Genomic DNA, 22163 nt, shown 5'->3' with positions numbered 1-22163 from the left:
CGTCTAGTAGAATTCAGAGAATTATGTAAAAACTTAAAATGCTGTCAATGTACTAACGTACTCTGTCTCGATGATACAGTGGATGAAACACGTTCAGGGTTATATTCTATCCTGAGAGTCGAATGTATGAAATGTAATGCTATAACACGAGTATCAACTGGAAAATCTCATGCCGTCCACAATAATAAAAAATGTAAACATTCTGCTACCACCACGGGCGTAGTACTCAATAAGTTTATTAAATATACATTAGTTATTATTATTTTATTGAAACATGATAACTCATTAAATTGTATGGTTACTCGAAAGAAAAGAAAATTTAATCATTGTAAGTAAATAAAATACTGATTTTTACGTATTTATCATAGGTGCTGTACATGCTGGCTATGGCTGCGCTGGACTAAACAAAATATTGGCTTGTTCAAATATGCCTGGAGTTTCTACGAAAATGTTTAAGAGGTACGAAAGAGAAGTTGGCCCTGCAATTGAAAAGGGTGCCCAGGTAAGCTATAGGAAAGCTGCTGAAGAAGAACGGCAACTAGTGATTGATAACGTCGAAAAATTGTGTGAATTGTTGTAAGTTTTATTTGGTTTTCCGCAATAACGCTGCGTCAATTTCTTTGCAATTATCTCTATCACTTAAAAAAATACTTTTTTACACATATACTTATTGATGTCGGAAGTGCGAATATTCTGCGAATATTTTAACAGGCACTGTTGTAATCTTATTATATCTGTATCTGTAAAAATATTCGTGGAGTGTGCCGAACGACACTTATATTAATATATATGTATATAAATAATGAGTTGGAGATGATTGTTAAATTTACATACATTGGAATTTTTACTTTCACCTTAAATTTGAAAATTTTGGTATAGTAATGATTTATAATTGTACATATTTTACAAAATTGTTTTTTTCTTATACATCCAGAACAAGGTGTTCTTCAAAAATGTGTTGACTTATTGATCAATTAACTAGTGACAAACCAAATACATATATATAAATATACACATCGATTGTTTATACATAAATCAATAAATACTAAAAATATTACAAAATAAACCTTCATTTTTCCTGTATTATGTCATCCCTAACTTTTCTCCTTTTGTTTTACTAGGCCACAAGAAATAGCAGAAGATATTCATCCGCATCGCATGAGTTTAATTTCGGCTGGAAAGATCATCGACAAAAATAACAACGAAAATTCAAAATTAGACTCAGCTGCCGGAGAAGTTGTCAATATTATTGTGTCCTACGACATGGGATGAAGTAAGCGAGGGAATGAAAGAAGTTACGACAGTCTGAACGGTTATGGCACTATTATTGGGGTTTTGAGTGGAAAAATTTTGGATTACGCTGATCGGATTCGAAAATGTAAATACTCTCATCAAGGTAAAAGCAAGGATGACCACAACTGTGGAATCATTTTGAGGGCAGTGCTAAAGCGATGCAGGCAGATGCTGGAGCAGCATTAATAAATGACGATAAGATTCTTAAAGAATATAATCTTGCTGCTTGAGTATTAATTGGCGATGAGGACAGTTCGACGATTGCGGCAGTACGTCGAGGAAATCCAGAAAATGTTAACAAGCTTTGTGATAAAAAATCATTTCAAAAAAAATTTCGGCAAGGATTTATACAAACTAGCTAATTACAAAGAAATGAAAAAAAAGGTACCATTGAACACATTGAAAATGCTTTGGATATGCTATTGCTCAAAATTCCGGCAACAGTAAGAATTTAGCAAATACATGACGTAGTATTCCAGATCATTTATTTAATTGCCACGAAAATTTTGGCGCTTGGTGTAGCCGGAAAAATGGTTCTACTTGACAAAAAATCACCCTTTCAGATACTTCACTATATAATGAATTATCTGCTTCATTTACAAAGTACGCCACCAATGCTCAGAAATTCTTGATTGCTGCATCGAGTCAAGCGAATAAGTCGTTTAACAATATCATGGCTCACAAATCACCCAAGAATATTTGTTACAGCCGAAGTGAATCATCGAGTTTTCGTCTTGCTAGCTCAGTGTGTGTGAAAAATGATGGTGAATCATATCTCATGAAGGTTCGTAAAACTTTGGGGCTGCCATCAGGGCAGTACACAGCTTTCTATGCTAAACAATCTGATCTCAAGCGGGAAAAACGATCTGAAACTGCTAAATTACCCGATGCTAAAAAACGAAGGATTTCTGTAGCCGAAGAACGCGAGAAGTTGAAGAAAAAAAATGAGAGCACCGAAGGTATACATTATCAGCCAAATTTCGGTTTTTCCGAGTCATGTGAGGCTTCCATAGACTTTGATAACTCACAATTGGAAAGCAGTGAGATCAAAATAACACCTAAAACCTGTATTCTAGTATATTTTGATTTGGAAACGTCTGGTTTCAGCAAATCGGACGGAATTTTACAAATTGCGCCATCGTGTGAAGGTCGAGCATTTAGTGTTTACATAGATCCAACAGAGCACATTGATGAAAAGGCTTCTGTCCATACTGGACTAAAGAATATAAAAGGTGATTTATACCTAAGGGGAACCAAAGTTTTGTCTGTTCCGCTGAAGGATGCGCTTCAAGGCTTTCGACAATTTTTAAGCCTATCATGTAAACCATGTTTACTTGTTGCGCATAACGTGAATTTTTGATAAATCGCATTTACTCCGTGCAATTTTAAAATGCTTAAAAAACATTTTAGCACTAAAAAAATTCCAGGTGAATTTAAACTTTCAACATCAGCTGGTGAACATTTGAATGTCAAGTTAGATGATCAATTTCATGAAGCAATGTATGATGTAAATATCTTAGAGCAGTTAGTCGCATTAACTGATGAAAATAATTTATTTTTAAATTCTAAATCTTACAGAACATATTTAAATAATGTAACTAAATTAAAAATGACTGCCACTGCAATGATAGATTTGTCTCCTTTAAAAGGCATAGTGTCAGATCATATTTAAAAAAATGGCTTCTGAAGGTATAAAATATAATGATTTAGTAACAAAATATCAAAGTGAGGGAACTGAAAAGCTTATGCAATACTTAAGAAGTCCTGGTTGTGATAAAAAGGGAAGAGTTTCCAAAGACAAACGAGTACTTGATAAGTTAGTCAAGTTTTTCGAAAAAAATAATGCTATTTGTATCGAATAATCTATTTTTTTAATATATTGCTCAAAAATATTTATTATGAATGAATATTTTAATAGACAAATATTATTTATCACTGAAGTTTTGTTGTATAGTTCGTTATAGATATTTCGTTTAACATATTCTATATTTGATATGATTGTCATAAATAAATTAATAAAACGTTATAAAAAATCTTTGTTTTTATATAATTATTATTTCTACTAATTATTAGTATCCAATGAAAAATTATTATTACTTTATTGTGTCTTTAGCCGTTTCGTATTTTCTCGCTCATTTTTATGCTCCGACATTTCACCCGTTCCAACGTTGCCGCTTCGTTTACTCGGGACTGTTTCTCATATCCCCTCCACTAAAAGTAATCCTTCAAATATGTAATTCATTTTGATTTATTATGTAAACGACGAGGTAAATAATTTTCATCTTTTTTTCAATTGCTCAAAATATATGTTTCTTCATTGTATTAATTTTTTGTGAGAACGGTGAAATTCCTTCAAGGAAAAAAAAATAAACACTTGCCATTTTCCCACGCTTTCCCCATGGTTCATATCATTTGCTACACAAACAACATCATTTTTAATTGCAAATATCTCCTGTTAGACGAGGTAAATCGCCTCCTAATTTTAACAGCGTATGTATTAAGCATTTAACTACTTATATTCCAAGTTTGAAAGATTTCTTGAAATTTAGCTTGCGCGACCGTACTACACGGAAAAAAAAATTCTGTTCGGCGAGCTGTATTCTACAGCTCCAGTAACTATACGCACTCTACGGTCTATCTTGTAGTTACAGCAACTATATATTAGTCAGCTCTGATAGCTGCAAGTTGTTCAGCTCTCACAGCTGAATGGTTTTGCTCTAAGAGCTGTAAGTTGCGCTGTGCTCTGGTACGTTGACATATTTCATAACCTTCAAATTTCATGAGTATGATTTAAATACAGTTGATAGATAATTGTTTAAATAGTCCATTCAAATATGTAAATGACACTGAATAAATAATGATAATAATGATGGAAAATAATACTAATAGCAATATAATTGTACTATTTAATAATAAGCGCTGTGAGCGGAGCCGAAAAATTCTGGTCTAGCTCTTCGAACGAAGCTGTTTAGCTGAGAGAGCTGAACAACGTACAGCTATGACAGCTGACTAACAGTCAGTTATACGAACCATGCAGTGCTCTTCCAATAACAGAACGTTTAGTTCGACGAACTGTTTACAAGTAACTATCTAATATTTAGTTCCACGAGCTGAATTTTTTTTTCCGTGTACCTTAATGGCATTGAATTTTCAACTTCGAATGGTATGTGATTCGTTTACGATTTGTATACCGAAACTATTACTGCTTAAGCTTCCCAGCTTGTACAGCTCTTTCACAAATTTATACTTGTGTCCTATAACGTATATCGATTTTCCAATTTGACAAATATTTGAAATGTTAACAATAGAACCATCGAAAAGTAAAACAGAGTTATTCCTACCATCATCTCTTTGCAATTTGCAACAGTGCGTGATTAAAACTTTATATTGAGAATCATTAGTCTCATCAGGAGGAACGATCCTATTGTAATGTACTACTTTTAATGTTACATTAGCATTGATTTCACGATTTTTAAGATCCGTGATTAATTTATATTCGAAGAGTCGCCTTTCAATTTGCTGCAACGGCTTATCCCCTTTTCTTATAAATTTTTTTATTGCACAAATATAACTTTCGAATGGAAAAGCGCTATATTTGTTAATTGCACCATATTTTTCTACATCTATATATAGATGTGTAAGTTTCTATTATAGAAACTTAACAATGATGATTGTTGGGCAGGTTGAGATAACCAACACGTGTTGTTGCAGTGAATAATCGCTATAATTGAAGGAATGTTTAGTACAATATATATATATATATATATATATATATATATATATATATATATAACTATGACTAACTTATACCACTATACGGATCTTACCTAAATCAACACAAATTGTTGGTATTCTATAAGTTAGAAATGAGTACGACTATGACGTAGCATAGTTTATCCACGACTGCTCCTTTCGAGTCCGGTCGTTCGTAACGCCCACGCTAAGCCGACCAGTCCTAGGACTCACGCATGTAAACAACCAACAATAATTTTGGAGGCCGTCAAACTTACAATCTCAATCTACCCTCTCAAGATACACATGCAGGTGTGGAGGATGGCAAGTAAGGGATTAGTTTACTAGTGTGGAAAATGTTGGATTCCTTTTTTTTTCCACTGTCAATGATAAATATCCGATCTGATATTTTCTTTTTGATTTTGTATGGACCTATTCTGATGGGATCTAATTTCCCTCTATTTAATTTGTTGCTATTCTGTATATATACTAAATCTCCTTCCTCATATTTCATTGCTACTGAATTTTTATCATAGTATTTTTTATTTTGTTCATGTATTTTTTTCGAATTTTCATATGCTATTTTTCTATTATTTTCTAGATTGTTTTTATTGTTTTCGTTTAGTTCTTTCGGTAGCATAAAATCGTCTATCCCGGTTAGTAGGTATTTTGGAGTAAAACCCGTCGAGCTGTGAATTGCGTTATTGTATTCCTTTACACTTTCTTGTGCTAATACGGACCATGGTCGGTTTCTTTCGTTATAAATTTTACATCTTATTCTATTTATCAAAGTTTGGTTTGATCTCTCATTCAAACCATTAGAGAAAGCACAATCAACTGCGGTGAAAATCAAATTTATGTTTTCTGATTTTAAATATTGTTTGAATTCTCTCGAGTTTATACCTTCATATTGGTCTGTTAACAACGTTCCTAGATCGTGTTTATTTTTTATCGCTTTTACCAATTTTATGAAATCTCTGGCACTTTGCGTTTTTTAAGTTTCAATGAACGCATACCTTGTGAAGTGATCAACAATCAGTGTAAGTATTTTTTTGTACTTCTATTTTCTGCAAAACCTCATACTGTGTCCAGAGAAATTATTTCCAATGGTTTTTTCGCGGATCCTAATTGTGAAAGCGGAGCTTTGTAATTCGCAATTCTGGATTTATTTTTTGTACATGTCTCACATGTGCGACATGTTATTTTTATATGTTTATGCATATTCTTAAGATAAAATTTTCTTGTTATTGTTAGTGTTAATTGTTTTACTCCCACATGACCCTGTTTTTCATGCACGGTTTTTATTAATTCAATGCCAAATTCTTCGGTTATCCAAATTTTCATCTTATTATTTAAAGTTCTGTAAATTATGTTATTCTGAATATTACACTTTTTGTCTATTTTCAGTTCAACTGCCACCCAGACGACAGATAGCGAGTGGGAGTCTCCGGTGAAAACAGCTGAGAACCGCCGTCCCCCAACGCCACCCAGCTCACCAGAGAGCCGATACACTCCGCCACCCAGAACTGTGACCGAACCCCCTCGACGACCGACATCCGCACTGAAGCCTCCACCGCATTGTTTTACCACAAAAACGATCCCATGTATCACTTGGCAACCATTGCAATAACTGTATATATATAAATAAAATAAATAATAAGTATAAATAAACTCAACACCACAACTCATCTTTGATTTCAAGCGACTCACACCTTCCACGCGGTTCGGTCGAACTACGAGCTATCAAATAGCGAACAATTATTAAACAGCTAAAAGAGAGTTTTTATACAATCGACCCGGTCTCCATTTTTTTTCTTCAGATTTTTTCTCATCCGGGTTACCAAATAACGAAGCGGAAAAAAAAAATTGAAAAAAATCTATACACTCTCGGAATTGTTTTTTTTTTCATTCTTTTTTTCTCTTCTCGGTTATCAAAAACACAAAAAAGAAAGCGGGATTAAGTAAGAATATGAAATAAAAAAAAATGTAAGGAAAAAAAAAGTCGGTCCACTCTCACTTTCATTTATTTTCTCTCTTCTGAGTTACCCGTAATAAAAAAGGGGCGGGGATTAAGTAAAAAAAAGAGGCGCCAAAAACGGGGAACAAATCGATTCACTCTCGGTATTTTGTTGTTTCAATTATTTGTTCTCTTCTGAAAGAAAAAAATAAATAAATAAAAAACAAAATAAAAAAATAAAAAGCGACCCGGGATCGAACCCGTGTCCCGCAATACTCCATCCTCACGTGCTATCCACACAGCTGCGCTACAGCTACGTCCGTGTACGCGCGTTTGCTCGATATGTTTACGGACCTTGCTCGGAATTCGCTGATGATTCTTTGGAAGATTCAGTTCGAGAAAAAAATAATTTCCCCCAACCACTTGCCCATTGCACATTTTGCATAAATGTTATCGAGCTGGCTTCGTATATTTTTACATAGACTGCGTGTACAAATATTCGAGAACACCAGGCGTCACATATTTTCATATCAATAAAAAAATAATGTTTATTAAAAAAAAAAAATAAGTATTCGGGCTGGGAATGGTTAATTATTTTGGTTCAGCGTCCGCTAATTGAATCCAAAATTTATCAAACCTGGAGATACTTTTATTCACTGACATTCATAATTGAAACAAGCAAAATCCCAATTCTTGCATTCCTGGAAACATCTGTGCGAGCGGGGACAAGGATGCGATTGGCAACCACTTGTTCGAGCGACCGAGTATATCTATATATACACGATTATGGGCCACCTTCGGTGCATGGCCGCCTAGGTGTCAGGTCGGAAATGGGCCACCTTCGATGCGTGGCCGCCTAGGTGTCACGTCGACGCTCCAATCTAGCTGGTATCACGAAAAGCCGAGCATTGGAGATCTCCCTACTCATCTCTGTTGTGAGTGTTGTAACGCTAAATTCTGTTACCCTCGGATGAGGACTTACCGTTGACACTTTGGCGCGATTCTCCACTTATTCAAAATATCAAACTATAACAAAATCAATTATGTTGGGCGCCAGACGCGTTAGCGTCGATTTTCAGACAATAATACAAATCAATAAAAATAACACAAAACCGTACAAAAAATAAATAGAGAACCCGTTGTATGGCTGGCTAGGCTCAGGTACGCACACGTACAACCTGGTAGAGTGGCGGTATTCAAGGCAGCTAACAGTAATTACAGAATTAACGAAAATAACGAAATAAAGAATAAACTCAAGTCAGAAGGAAAATGAACAGGTCAGTCGATCATGTATTGTCGAGAAGTTTACATGGTTGAGACAGGCAAATAAAATGGTATCGACAGCGGTAGTTAATAAAATAAGCAATCGTTGTTCACAATAATTTCGGTAGAATAGCAGTAAACGGTAGCTTTGAAACGAGAGACGGCAGTTAACAGAGAAAAATGAACGTAGGTCGGGAGATGCGATATAATGCAAGAATTTACTTAAAACTACACGTCACTGGGCGACGTGATCTTACCCAAGGTGCAAATGACGCTACGAAAATTATTATTCTGTCGATTAGAAACGAGAGAACTCTACTGCAATCGGTAGAAAACAACGTAACAATAGTTCGGTAGGTAATACGACGAATTTACCATAGATTATAACCAGTACGAGAGATTGACATTCATTAACAATTTACAAAATCGGTAGTGTAAACGGTCGACTAGATAACTTTCGGTAGAATTATTCATAAACGGTAAAATCAATAATTTATAATGATCACGGACCTGAGGAATTAAACAATGAATTCCTGAACATAACTCTCGATAGAATTATTCATAAACGATAGAGTCAATAATTTATAACGATCACGGACCTGAGGAATTAAACAATGAATTCCTGAACGTAACTTTTGAGAGAATACGAAATACAAAATTATGAGAGAGTGAGAATTTCGGAGAGTTTACAAAATAAAGAAATACACTAAATACACTGCAGTACACAAGAATAATTCGCAGAACTTAACTTAACAAAATACAGAGAAAAGAATAACAGGCAAAAATAATATAAAATTGCCAATAGTAATAGAAAAAAAAGGTGCGGTAATATTTAGAGGCTGATTCTACGCTCGGTTGTAGTCCAAGGAACTCGATATACGGTACAATAAGCACAAAAATAAATAAAAATATAATAAGCAACAACAGAAATGAAATATAAAGCACACTACTATTACAAAAGAGTATGGAATGAAATATAAAGCCAATAGGGCTCAAAATACGATAGAAAGTACAGAAGCAGGCTAATAGTAACACCATAAATCCATTAAATAAGAAACAGCTTTAGGAACGTTCATGTCACTACCATCGTATATCATTTCAAAAGTTTGCCGTTGTACTTCTTCACATCTATTAGAATCATTTTCACTATTATCAGGGTCGTTTTCAATATTTTCTTTACGATCTGAGTCTGCATTTGAATCCGCATTTAAGTCTGCTTCTGAGTCCACATTTGAGTCTATATCTGAGTCCGCTTTTGAATCGACATTTGAGTCCACATCTTAGTCCGCATTTGAGTCCGTATCAGAATCCGTATTTAAATCATCTTCAAAGTCTGCATTTGAATCAGCGTCTGGGTCCGCATTTAAATCAGTATCTAAATTCGTATCTGAAACCTTTATTTGTTGGTTTAAATCAACACGAACCTCTAAGGCATGGTAATTTTCCATGCATTTTTTCCATCTTTGTTGTGTCTTCAAAGGAACCTAAAAGATGAAGAATTATAATTAATATTTAATATTATGCAATAACGTAATTACATATTAATAGTATGTAAAGAAAATTTACGATTGTTTGGAAATTTCATTGTGATGAAATTGAAAGAAAACAATGTTATTACAAATTATTTTTACTTTATAATGAGAAAATATTGCAAACAATCAATTATTTGTTAATTATTTATAAAATAATACTAATGTATTACCCTATTGTGTGACTCTAAATTAAGCAAACAAATGTAAATTTTTCAGATTTTAAATAAATGAACAAATAGTTACTATTTAAAAATGATAAATAAAAAAAATTCACTTACAAATTTTTCAATTTTTTGAATGTGCATTTTTTTATCAATAAATATTTAATATTATTCTTCTCGTGACTTTTTTTAAAATTAGCTCATGCTTATTTGAGATTCATAGTCGTTTCCATCGTTAGTTAACAAGTATTTAATTTATTTCTTTAAAGCAAGAGGTGTCAAATACTTGTCACATTTTTTGTTTTCTTACAAATAATCATCACAGTTTATAAATGTTGTAAAGTAGGATATTAATCATGACACTGAAAAATGTAATAGAGCATCATATTAATATTAAATTATTACCTCCTGATCACTGTATTTCCATAATTTATATTTTTTTTTCACTGGACAAGCAGTCAAATGTTCATTTGCTTCTAAAGAAATTTTTAATAACGATAAAAGTTATATTATAACCTAAAAAGTATATTTATTCACTTATTTATGCTTATTTATTTTATTTATTTATTGTAACGTTATTTTGTCAATTTTTTGATGGTTATTTATGCAATAATTAAATTTTATTTTACTGTTATTGACCGTGTTAATTTACACAAAGTAAATTACACATCTGTTTTAAGGCTGCCATATTCAAATTTAATCAGAACATATATGCTCAAACTTATGGTTTACCGATGGGCTCGCCGCTCTCTCCAATTTTGTCGGATTTAGTTTTGGATGATCTTGAACAATATTGTCTCAACAAACTGGACTTCAAGCCTTCATTCTATTTCAGAAATGTAGATGACATAATCACAAACTGATGAATATATATATATGACATAATCACAGCTGTCCCTTCGGATAAAGTTGCAGAAATGCTATCTGTCTTCAACCAATTCCATCCGAGATTACAATTTACCTCTGAAATAGAGTTTAATCATCGAATTAGCTTTTTAGATGTCTTGATCATTAATGATAACCAGCTCATCAAAACAGATTGGTTTCATAAGGCTACCTGGTCACAAAGGTATTTAAATTTCCATTCTCAACATCCCAAATCTTACAAAATTGGAACGATTCATTGCTTGGTTGACAGAGCGATCCGACTCTCAAGTATGGAATTTCATAACAAAAACATGTCCTTGATTCAGCAGGTACTAAGTAAAAATGACTATCCATCTCGTCTGCTCAACAAGCATATACAGTTCAAATACGATTCCATCTTGTCATCGACTAGCTCCAACAATAATATCGATGCATCTGCTGCACAAGCTAATCAAAAAAAACTATATTTCCATCCCATACGTTGCGGGGTTGTTTGAGTCACTCAACAGAACATTCTTTAAGTACAAAATTCAATTTGTGGGTAAATGTGCACATGATCTATCCTCTATGTTTGATTCGGGTAAGGACCCCTTACCCCCGGGTATGCGTTCTGGTGTAGTTTACAAAATTCCCTGCAACCAATGCAACACGTCCTACATAGGCCAAACAAGTAGGCAACTACACACCAGGATAACCGAGCATAAACGCAATATCCATGAACACGAGGATAATTATACTGCACTGACGAGGCATGGAATCGATTTCGACCATTCTTTCAATTATTCTCAAGCCAGCATTATTGACGTTGAACCATTGTATTACAATAGGCTACTGTTAGAAATGTGAAATATTGTTGCACATCCCAATTCTGTCAATCGAAGACAAGACATCGAACATCTGAGTACTATTTACACCTCTGTGATACAACCATTGTAATTATCCATTACCGACTGAGCTTGCTCTCGATTTTACCTTCTTAACAAAATTTTGGTTTCCTTTTAACCCGTTGACTCTGCGTTTGCTCTGATAACTATCGATATCGATCTCCCCCCACTACACACTGGACGTTCCACATGTGCAAATGTGCTCTTGATTTAAACCTATAACGGCTGTGTGTTTTATTTTATCAAATTAACTACAAGGAGTCTTGGGAACTACGTAGCGCGATCGCAGTGTGTTTCGGCTTTTGTTTTTTATTGTTTCTATTTATTATTTATTTACCAACACGCATTCACTACTTAAGAGTGTTCCCTGTCTGCTGTCATTGAAAGTGTCATCCCACACTAGGTAACTCCTTTCATGTATATCTGCATAAACATCCTTGCTTATTATCTAAACCACATATTCTTAATTTGTTATAACGGAGTTGTACATTATTTTATTATTTTTGTTCGTGACAGATGTTTAAATAAATTGGTTCTGAGGAGGGCCCCCATCAGGGCTGAAATGTTGACACTATAAAAAAGTGTTTTGAGTTATGACCTTCATATTCAAGAATAACATTAATCAATATCAAGTATCATTGGAAAAAATGCTTATTTGTTAGTTGAAGTTAATGATGAAAATAAAGTAGAAGGCGTATACAACAGGGTGAATTTAAGGTTGTATCGTCAATCCACCTAGTATGCAGGATGTTTCTGAAAATTAGCAGATAAATTTCATGATCGCACAGGTCCGATTGATCCTCCATGTCTCACCCAGAAACAATTAAGTGTAAGGTGACATATTAAGAAAATTTTATTAAATAGATTATAAGGATTTAGGTACCATGAATGACTAAGGAATGTGTGTATGCGTGAACGTATGAGTGGGAAAACGTAGCAATAGTGAAATAAAACAAAGTGTACTGACAGTTTTTTGTTTTTCATAAACGATGAAAACGTCCATGAAAAAAGGAGGGTAATGTGACACTACGAGCATATGAATATGGGCGGCAATATGTTTCGGATTTGACCGGACGGAACGAGAGTGAGATTTGACCAGTCTGGTGGAACCGGCAACAAATCCGGAAGATATCAGCGAAGAAGAATCTGCGGAAAGACGCCAACTAGTACAGACCTTAGATCAGAATACTCCGCAGAAGTCGAAAATATAATCAATTTTAAAATTTGCAAAGTTCCACATATATCATACAGTACATAATTCACCAAATCTTCGATACCGTTACGATCCAGGCTGCTCTCATCTCCTAACACAACGTGTGGAAACTACGAAACCAAAAAGTGAAGACAAGAATTACAAGCATCCATCGAACGAGAGGGAGGGAAAGAAGAATATCTGGATTGGAAAGTGATTAATCGGTTATAACAGTATTCGACGAAAAAAAACAAGGAACCAGTGGTATTTTATATATTGTGTATCGGAGGCGTATTTGTAAAGTGTGTGAATGGATAACTTTTGATCTTTTTTATATGCCCACTTTTATTTCTACTATTTATTTTAATCTCTTTATTTGAGTACATTTATCTACACCATTGTATCTATACAATTTTATCGATTATTTTACCTTTAATTTGTTTATTCATTTGCTTGCACAATTCTGGTAGGATAAAGTGTTACAGATGGTAATCCTGCTCAGTATAAGAGGAACCGCAGGTTCGGACATTTGGTTCACGCAATCGGTTGAGCGTCCGCTGATGCAAAGCTACCATCCGTAAAATTAAGCTTAAACGCCTCTAAGGTCGTATCCTCTCTAGTCAGAGGGGGAAGCGATATTTATAGGAATCTCGTGGGTCGACAGGCTCAAAACAATGTGACTTTACTAGGAGGCGAGTCCACGGATCGGTCATTGCACGAGCTCTGTTTGCCGGGCTAGGTCTTCGGCATTCGTGGGGGTCTTCCGGCTCCTCGGTCTCACCTCGAACAGTCGATCATGGGTCATCCAGTTGGATGTGAAGACTCGGAATCATCTGTAAACGACTTAGGTACCTGGCCGGGTGTTGTACTCGGTAGAGTAGTTTCCACGCTGCAATCTGTTGAGACTCAGCCCTAGGCTTGGGGATTTGTCTTGTCGATTAGAGAGGCTTCAATGTTACAGCGTTGGTTCGACTCCGGTCAAGCGACGCATTGCTCGTCCTATCGGATGATTCATGGGCGGACCGGTAGTGCTCGCTAAGCGTGTGATGGCAATGCGTGTCCGGGGACTTGGAACAAAAATTTTTGCGTCCCCGGTGCCCCTTGAGGAACGCAGTTCGAATCGCCGATTCAAACGCAAGGCCGACAAGTGACCGAAGGGACCGGTAGACCTCGCTTCGTCGGGATTTGGGAGGTTACGTCCCGTGCCGGGATGGGCAATAATATCCCGGTCGAAGAGGTGAACCCAAAGCCGGTAAGCCGACGTGAGTCGTCGAAACGTGGCCCTAAGTTTGATGATACGTCGACCATCGGTCACCTTTAACCCTAGGGATCTTGCGACTCTTTTGTCGACCAAAAGGCAATGCGCCGAGTCCCCGAGGCGGCACAACATGACTTGTGAATATTTTCATCTGAATCGACCGAAAGGCCATGCGCCGCTCCCAGAGTCGACCCTAGACCGATGGGCCGATGGTGGGCCGATGAACGCCTGAGCGTCGGCCCATAGAGACACAACGGAATTTGTATAAATTTTCGTCCGAGTCGACCAAAAGGCAATGCAGTAGTATAGCAAGGGGGGTTCTGAGTACAAACACCTTCTTTACCGACCGAGCCGCTCCGCACATCCCAGACGCAAACCCTTGAAGGTTACCCCCACTCTCGTCAGATAAAACGTGCTCTGCCGTACCGACTTGAGGTCAAAAACGTGCAACCTTACCGACGGTTATATCGGTCGACGGTGAAAAATCGCACTACCTTACCGACAATTCTTATCGATCAAGGGTAAAAATCATGCTGTTTTACCGACCAAAGGTCAAAGTCTGTAATGTTCGCCTGCTAACGGTGGAGGGCGCAGCGAGGGCGAGAACTTTTCTACCGTCCCGCATTCTTTTCCCACGATTAGACTGCTGATGTGTAACATTAACCACTTCAAATTCCTGTCCCACGATAGGACTGCTGATGTGTAACATCAACCACCCCCCCACATTCTTTTCACACGTTATCAACCACGTGACATTCCAAATTTAATAGTTCCGAGAATTGTTTTTGATCCACTCGGATATCGCTGATGTGTAACATCAACCACATCACATTCCTTTCCCACGGTATCAACCACGCGACATTCGAAAATTAATGGTTCTAAGAATTGTTTTTCACTTACCCGGATGTCGGTTTGATATCAACCACGTGACATTTGTTTGGCTTGTAACTGTCATGTAAACTCAACGATGAATTTTGAACGGGTTCAGTCAAGACCAGAGTGCAAGGTCGACCGATAGTCGCGGTACATTCAGAGCCATGGATCTGCGGTGTTGGGTTACTACCGCTCTAAGAATGCTGAAAGGTGCGCGCGCATACACAAACATACGTACAGCTGCCCTATAAAAGGGATGGTCATCACTGCAAACGATCATTAGGTCTCAACTTGTCAAGTATACATGAGGGAAAAGCTCAAGATGCAATCCGTGAAGGGTTTGAGATTGATCGATATTATGAAATCGGTGTACAAAATCTTGGACAAATCATCATAAACAGCAGAGATTCAGAAATGGATAAAATTTGGAAGTCGAAATATTCGGCTTCTGAACAAAATTTTGCGAAAGGCTTCATCGATTGGAGAAAAGACGAGAATTATCACAACGATCGGACTCTTGAACGCGCTTGCGGAAAAATTCAAACGTCTTCAGAAATCGGGTAAAGGTACGCGGAGAGTAAGAAGAAGCGATCGAGGTCACTGGGAAGATTTGGAATCAGCTTTCGAGGAGAGAATTCGAACTGGATCCATCGTCACTTTGAAGCATAACGATGTGGAGAGATTTCTAGAAGACGCAAAGGTACTAGCTGTGATAAGACTAAAAAACGCTCCGAAGAAAGACAGGAGCTTGAAAGCCAACATTATCCTGGCTTGTGAATTTGAAGTTAGAAAAGATGATCGCACGGTGGAAGAGATCAAATTTTTTAATACGAGAAATGAAATCATCCTTCAGACAACAAATATCAACGAATGGTTCATCGAAAACGCGACGGAGCGTTTGTTGAAAAAGGTGGAAGATTTCCAGGAAAAGGATTCAGGCTGGTCGCTGACTGAAATAATCAATTCGACTGTGAATATCAACAAGTACGTGCCACTACGAGGCGGTGTCTTCACATACACAACACTACCCAAAGATATTCAAGACAAGAAGGCTGTCGTCAACATCCGTGACAGCGACTCGTATTGCTTTCTTTGGTCGGTCACCGCAGCTCTGTTCCCAGCCGACAACAACAATCCCAGTAAAATTACTTCATATCCGCATTTCAGCTCAGTGCTACAATACGAAGGTTTGCATTTTCCAATGTCTTTGGACCAGATTCCAAAATTTGAGAAACTCAACAAACTTTCAATCAACGTTTATGGTAAAGAAAGTACGGAAAAACAAAAGCGCAGTGAAATCGTACCCATTTATTTCAGCCGAAACAAGTCTGACAAACTTGTAATTCATCTTTTAGCGATAGAAACTAAAATCACTGGCGATGACGATGATGATGTAGATATGGAAAATTATGAAAAAAATAGAATCTTTCATTGTACTTGTGTTCGAAATCTGTCTCGATTAACGAGATCTCAAATTTCTGAGCATAAATGTCGCACTTGGTTATGTGATAGATGTTTGACTCACTTTCGATCTGAAAAGTGTTTGTTGAAGCATAATCTAGATTGCATGAATTTAAACAAAACTAGAGTTGTTCTACCTACAGATGAGGAAAAAATACTAAAATTTGAATATTTCAAGCACAAAGAAACAGTTCCATTCTGCATTGACGCCGATCTCGAATGTTCACTGGAACCTACGCTCAAAAAAATGGGTACAAGAACAATTTATCAGAAGCATCTTCCGTATAGTATAGCTTACTATCTACATCGTGCGTTTGACGGTTTGCTTTCAAAATTCAAAATTAATCGTGGAGAGACTTGCGTTCAATGGTTTGTGAATGAGTTAGCGGAATTGGCACATTCGTTAGAAGTTTATTTCAAAACTGTTGTACCGATGGAACCGCTCAATTTCAATCAAATCAACGAATTTCATTCAACAACAGTGTGTCACATTTGTGAAAAACCGTTTACACTCACAGACGTGAAACATCGTGATCACTGCCATTTCATGGGAAAGTACCGTGATGCTGCTCATCGAGGTTGCAATCTAAATTACCAAAATTCGCACACTATCCCAGTAATATTCCCTGATCTGTCGGGTTACGATTCACATTTTTTGATCAAAGCACTGGCTACATCGTTCAAGGGCACAATTGAGCTTCTACCCGTAAACAAATAAAAGTACATTGCTTTTACATAATATGTCGAGGGGACAGATATAAAATTTAGATTCGTAAATTCGTACCGTTTCATGCCCAGTAGTCTTGAGAAATTGGCAACGTATCTCGGTGATGATCAGAAATCAATCACACGAAAATTTTATCGTAGCTCAAATGAAGTTGAGTTATTGACCAGATAAGGGGGGTTCCCGTACGAATACATAGACAGTTGTGAGAAGCTCGAGGACAGACGGCTACCATCCGAACAACAATTTTACTCAAAATTAAATGATCGGGATATATCAGACGAAGACTATGCACATGCATGTGAAGTTTGGCAAACTTTTAACGTTCAAACTTTGGGAGAGTATTCGGACTTGTATTCACAGACGGACGTGTTTTGACTAGCCGACGTTTTTCAAAACTTTTGACAGAGCTGTTGGACAACGTACAACCTGGACCCATTACGTTATTACATCGCGCCCGGTCTGTCGTTTGATGCGATGTTAAAGTTTACCGACATCGAGCTTGAGCTTCTCACCGACATAGATATGGTTATGTTTATCAAAAAAGGTATTCGTGGTGGTGTGTCACAGTGCTCGAACAGATACGCAAATGCTAACAACAGGTACATGGAGAGGAATTCAATCCTGAGGTCGAAGAATCTTATCTCATGTACTTTGACATCAATAACTTGTACGGTGCTGCTATGAGCTTTGCTCTGCCATACAGTTGCTTCGAATGGTTATCAGACTTTGGACAATGCGACGTTCTTACCATCTTGGACGATGCGGAGTTTGGTTATATATTGGAGGTGGATTTGGAATATCCCGAGGAACTACATGAAATTCATAAGGATTTACCACTGTGTCCGGAGCACTTTATACCTCCGATCTCGAATAGTGAGCAACCGAAATTGAATCCCACGCTACTTTCCAAGAAAAACTACGTTGTTCACTATAGCGTTTTGAAACAGTGCTTACAATGAGGCTTAAAATTACTCAAAATTCACAGAGTTCTCAAATTCAGACTAACCCCGTGGCTCAAAAAATACATAGATTTCAATACCGATTTGCGCAAAAAATCTCACAACGAATTAGAGAAAAATTTTCACAAACTGATGAAAAACTCAGTTTTTGGCAAAACAATGGAAAATGTTAGGAAGTATAGAAATGTCAGGCTGATCACAAAATGGGATGGAAGATACGGTGCTAGAGCTACCGTAGCCAAACCTTATTTTCACAGCTGCACCGTTTTCGACCCAGATATTATTATCGTTGAAATAAGTAAGACGAAAGTCAAGTTGAATAAACCATCGTATAGAGGTTTCTCCATCATGAATCTGGCCAAAACATATATCTACGATTTTCATTATGATTATATTGAACGAAAATTCGGCAATCGAGCAAAATTAATGTATACGGATACCGACAGTTTGATTTACAATTTTACCGTCCCCGACATACACGAAAAAATGAAGGAGGACTTGCACAAATTCGATACGTCTAATTATCCGCTTGACAACGTTTATGAAATGCCTCTAGCGAACAAAAAAGTTCTCGGCTTGATGAAAGATGAGAAAAACGGAAAAATAATGTTGGAATTTGTGTGATTAAGAGCTAAATTGTACGCATTCCGAGTCTTGGGAGATGAGAAAGACAAGAAACGTGCCAAAGGTGTCAAAGGATCAGCGTTGAGAAAAATAACATTCAACGATTAGTTGGAATGTGTTTCGAACCGTGAAAATTTGTCTACAAATCAGCATTTGATATTAGGTCGAAAGCACGAATTATACACCGTAGAACTGTAGAGGGTGGCACTGAGCTGGAATGACGACAAGCGGATCGTGTTTCAAAACACAACCGATATGCTTCCGTGGGGCTACAAGCCTACACCTTAGCTTTGTAATTTATAACTCTACCATGATGTATGAAATATCATTATTATGTAGGGTAGTGAATAAGAACGCTCCGAAATATAAAAAATTGTACAACGATGCATATGTCTGTCGATTGTCTAAAAAATAAAGATGCATACTTGTTATGTGTCGGGTATAAAATGAATAGGCACATACGTTTCTACAAAAAATTCATTCATTCGAATGTTACATGTTCGATTCATTTATCCAACTGTTGTGTGTACTGTCAAAACCTAACCATTTAACGTATGTTTTTCTTCCACGCTTCTTGAGCACCTTCTCCACCAGATGGATATCCAGATGTTCAACCTTGAGGAGCTCTTTTTCGTAGAAACCACCAGCGATAGGTTGATCTCGGTAGTTTTTGAGCTTGTACGTCACGGGATGAGTATTTTCCACTCGACTCATCGTGAATATTTCAGTCGTTCAATTGGGAGTGTAACCTTTCTCGAACACATTTTTAATTTGCTGATTGGAACTTTGTCGCCGGATTTGAATTTTGCCGATATGATAGGTATCGCTCGAAGCCCTCCGTACGCCTGACGTAATAACAGCCTCTTGTTCGCAACGGTGACATCCGACGGTTTCATTCTTATGGTTCGGTGTTTGACGTTGTTGTGAACCGAAACCAAATCAGATAAGATATCAAGCCACTTGTAGCTTCCTTGCATGCTGAGCCGTTTCCACATTTTACCTTTCAGGGTCCGATTGAAACGTTCACAGATCGAAGCCTTCAAATTACTGTACGTGGAGTAAAGTTTGATTCCGTAACGTGTCATGAGCGATCCAAATTTCGAGTTGTAAGATTCCGTTCCTCTGTCGACGTGTAAATTTTTCGGCACCCGTCCTTGAACAAGCACAGATTCCATTGCTTTCGTAACATCATCTCCAGACTTGCTCTTTATCGGTACAGCCCACGCATACTGTGAAAAAATATCAATGACCGTGAGCATGTACTTGTAACCTTTGTTTTGTCCAGCGTACGACGTCATATCAACAAGATCCTCCTGCCAGGTCTCGTCGATGCCGCGCGCATCTACACGTCGAGGCGGGTAATTCCGGCGTGCAGGCTTATGCAGTTCCGTCACCAGTGCTTGCTTTTCCTCCTTCATATTCCAACGCTCTCAGTCAGGTGTCCAACTGAGAAATGTTATCAGCGTTTCAAATCGACAGGTCTCTGCCTGTTTTAATGTCTGTGTAAAAGGTATCCAAGGCTTTCTCCGTGGTGAGCTCTAAAGCTTTGATCATTTGATCGAGGTTGTCGATTTGTTTTTGCAGCACGTTGAATTTTCGTCTCAAGATTTTCAAAGTGACACCATTGTTCGGCTCTGCGGGATCTGCGACATTGCACAGTCTCTTTTTCCGTATATCGTAATTCCCGTCCGCTGTTATTTGAAATCCGACACCCGGAGGACCGCGAGTGCTCGCGGCCGTGTTTTTATCCAAATGCCGTCCAATCACGTCGACGCTCATCTCGGTAATGAATGCAAAAACGATAGGAGCTGCTTAATAAATGATTCCTGCTTCGCGTAGCTCTTCGATAATGGAGATTATTTCGTTTTTTTGACTTGGATTTCCCGCTGCCTGAGATGCCAGGAGTAAACGAAGACGCTCCACTAACTCGTTTAGATCATCCCAGAAAACGTTTTCCGTTTCAACACCTTGTCGTGTGATCATAGCTTGCGGAAGTAGACCTTTACCCTTTCGCGAGGTGATGGGGAATAATCCATCAATTCGGCAATGACATTTTTGAATTTGTAACTGTTATCGTTTCGATCAGCCCCATCAGATGAGTAATACTTTCTATGCGCGTTCGTTGCGAGGATTATGTTTTTGAAATTTTCCCGATCTCCGGCGCTTACAGAAGAACCGTCAGGCTTCTTTTTGAACTAAAGTTCCAGCAAACCCTTCGTTTCCGGGTAACGCGTATCGCCAATACGAATGTAGTTACTCTCAAAAGATATTAACGAATCACCAATCATTAGCCCGTTTGAGAGGTTGCGTACACCGTACACGTTGTCCAATTCGCCTTCAGTCTTTGCATCTCTCATCAGTGCAAAATACTCATCCTCGATTTGCTCGACCGGTGTTTCTACGATTGTTTTATCTCCTGCCGAAGCAAAGGAATCGTCCATTTCCGAGACAGTTTCATTTTCCGTTTCATTTTTCACCTGCTTCATTTCTTCTTTAATTTCTTCCACCTCTGGTTTCACAGGTTCAGTATCTTTTGTAACATTCAGCAGTTTTTGCAACGGAGCCACTATGTATGTAATCTTTATTGTTCCCCTTGGGGTTACAAGGACTTTCCTTTTCCTCTTCCTTTACAATATTTTTTTACATGTTTTCTTAACCTATTCTTACCCTAATTCTTACTTCCTACCTTATCCTTACTTAATTTCTAATTGCCTGTGTCCTGTGCCATTGCCTTGCCATTCCCTTACTTTCCCTCTTATCCTTTTCTTACTTTTTATCCTTATCTTTACTTAACCTTATCCTATTTTACCTTATTCTATTCCCTAATTCGTCCTTATCCTAATCGACTTCCATTTCCCATTCATCTCTCACTCTTTCATTCTCTTGTACATCCCTGATCCTTTCCAATTCTCTCATCCAGACTTCTCCCCCCCCCCCTCCTCACCTAACATCTCCCTCACCACCTCCTGCCAGTTTTCCTCCCTTCTATCCCAGCCTACGCACCTTTCCCATACGTGCTCCCATGTTTCCTCCTCCCCCACGCACACCCTACACCTTCTCTTTTCCTCTTCTTCCCAGTACCTTGCCTCCTTCATCTCGCTTCCTAACCTAAATCTTGCCACCCTTATCCACCTGCTTTCTCCCCATCCCTTTCCCAGATATCCTGGTATCCCTTCTCCTTTCACTAGCCTGTACCATCTGTTGTACCTCGATTCCCTTATTTTCTCCCACCTCTCTTTTCTCTGTTCTTCCCTCTCTCTCTCCTCTATTTCCCTAAACTCCATCTCGCCCCTCTCCCTTCTCGCGACTACCTCTCTACTCTCTGCTCCCCTTTCCGCAAAGAAACTTTCCCTTTCTCTTTCCCACCTCGATCCCTGCCT

General features: G+C 37.6%; 1 protein-coding gene across 1 annotated transcript in view; it reads right to left on the bottom strand.

Moving 5' to 3' along the window:
- Positions 1 to 9183: 9183 nt before the first annotated feature.
- The window catches only part of LOC124303326 (tubulin polyglutamylase TTLL5), a 282756-nt gene continuing 269776 nt past the window's right edge, over positions 9184 to 22163 (bottom strand). The window contains exon 15 of the mRNA XM_046760409.1: positions 9184 to 9729. Within this exon, the coding sequence (XP_046616365.1) occupies positions 9720 to 9729 (10 nt within the window). The 3' untranslated portion in view covers positions 9184 to 9719. The remainder of the gene's footprint in view (positions 9730 to 22163) is intronic.

This window comes from Neodiprion virginianus, chromosome 4, assembly GCF_021901495.1.
Source record: "Neodiprion virginianus isolate iyNeoVirg1 chromosome 4, iyNeoVirg1.1, whole genome shotgun sequence".
Lineage (NCBI taxonomy): Eukaryota > Metazoa > Arthropoda > Insecta > Hymenoptera > Diprionidae > Neodiprion > Neodiprion virginianus.
This window is presented reverse-complemented; position numbering and strand designations above follow the sequence as displayed.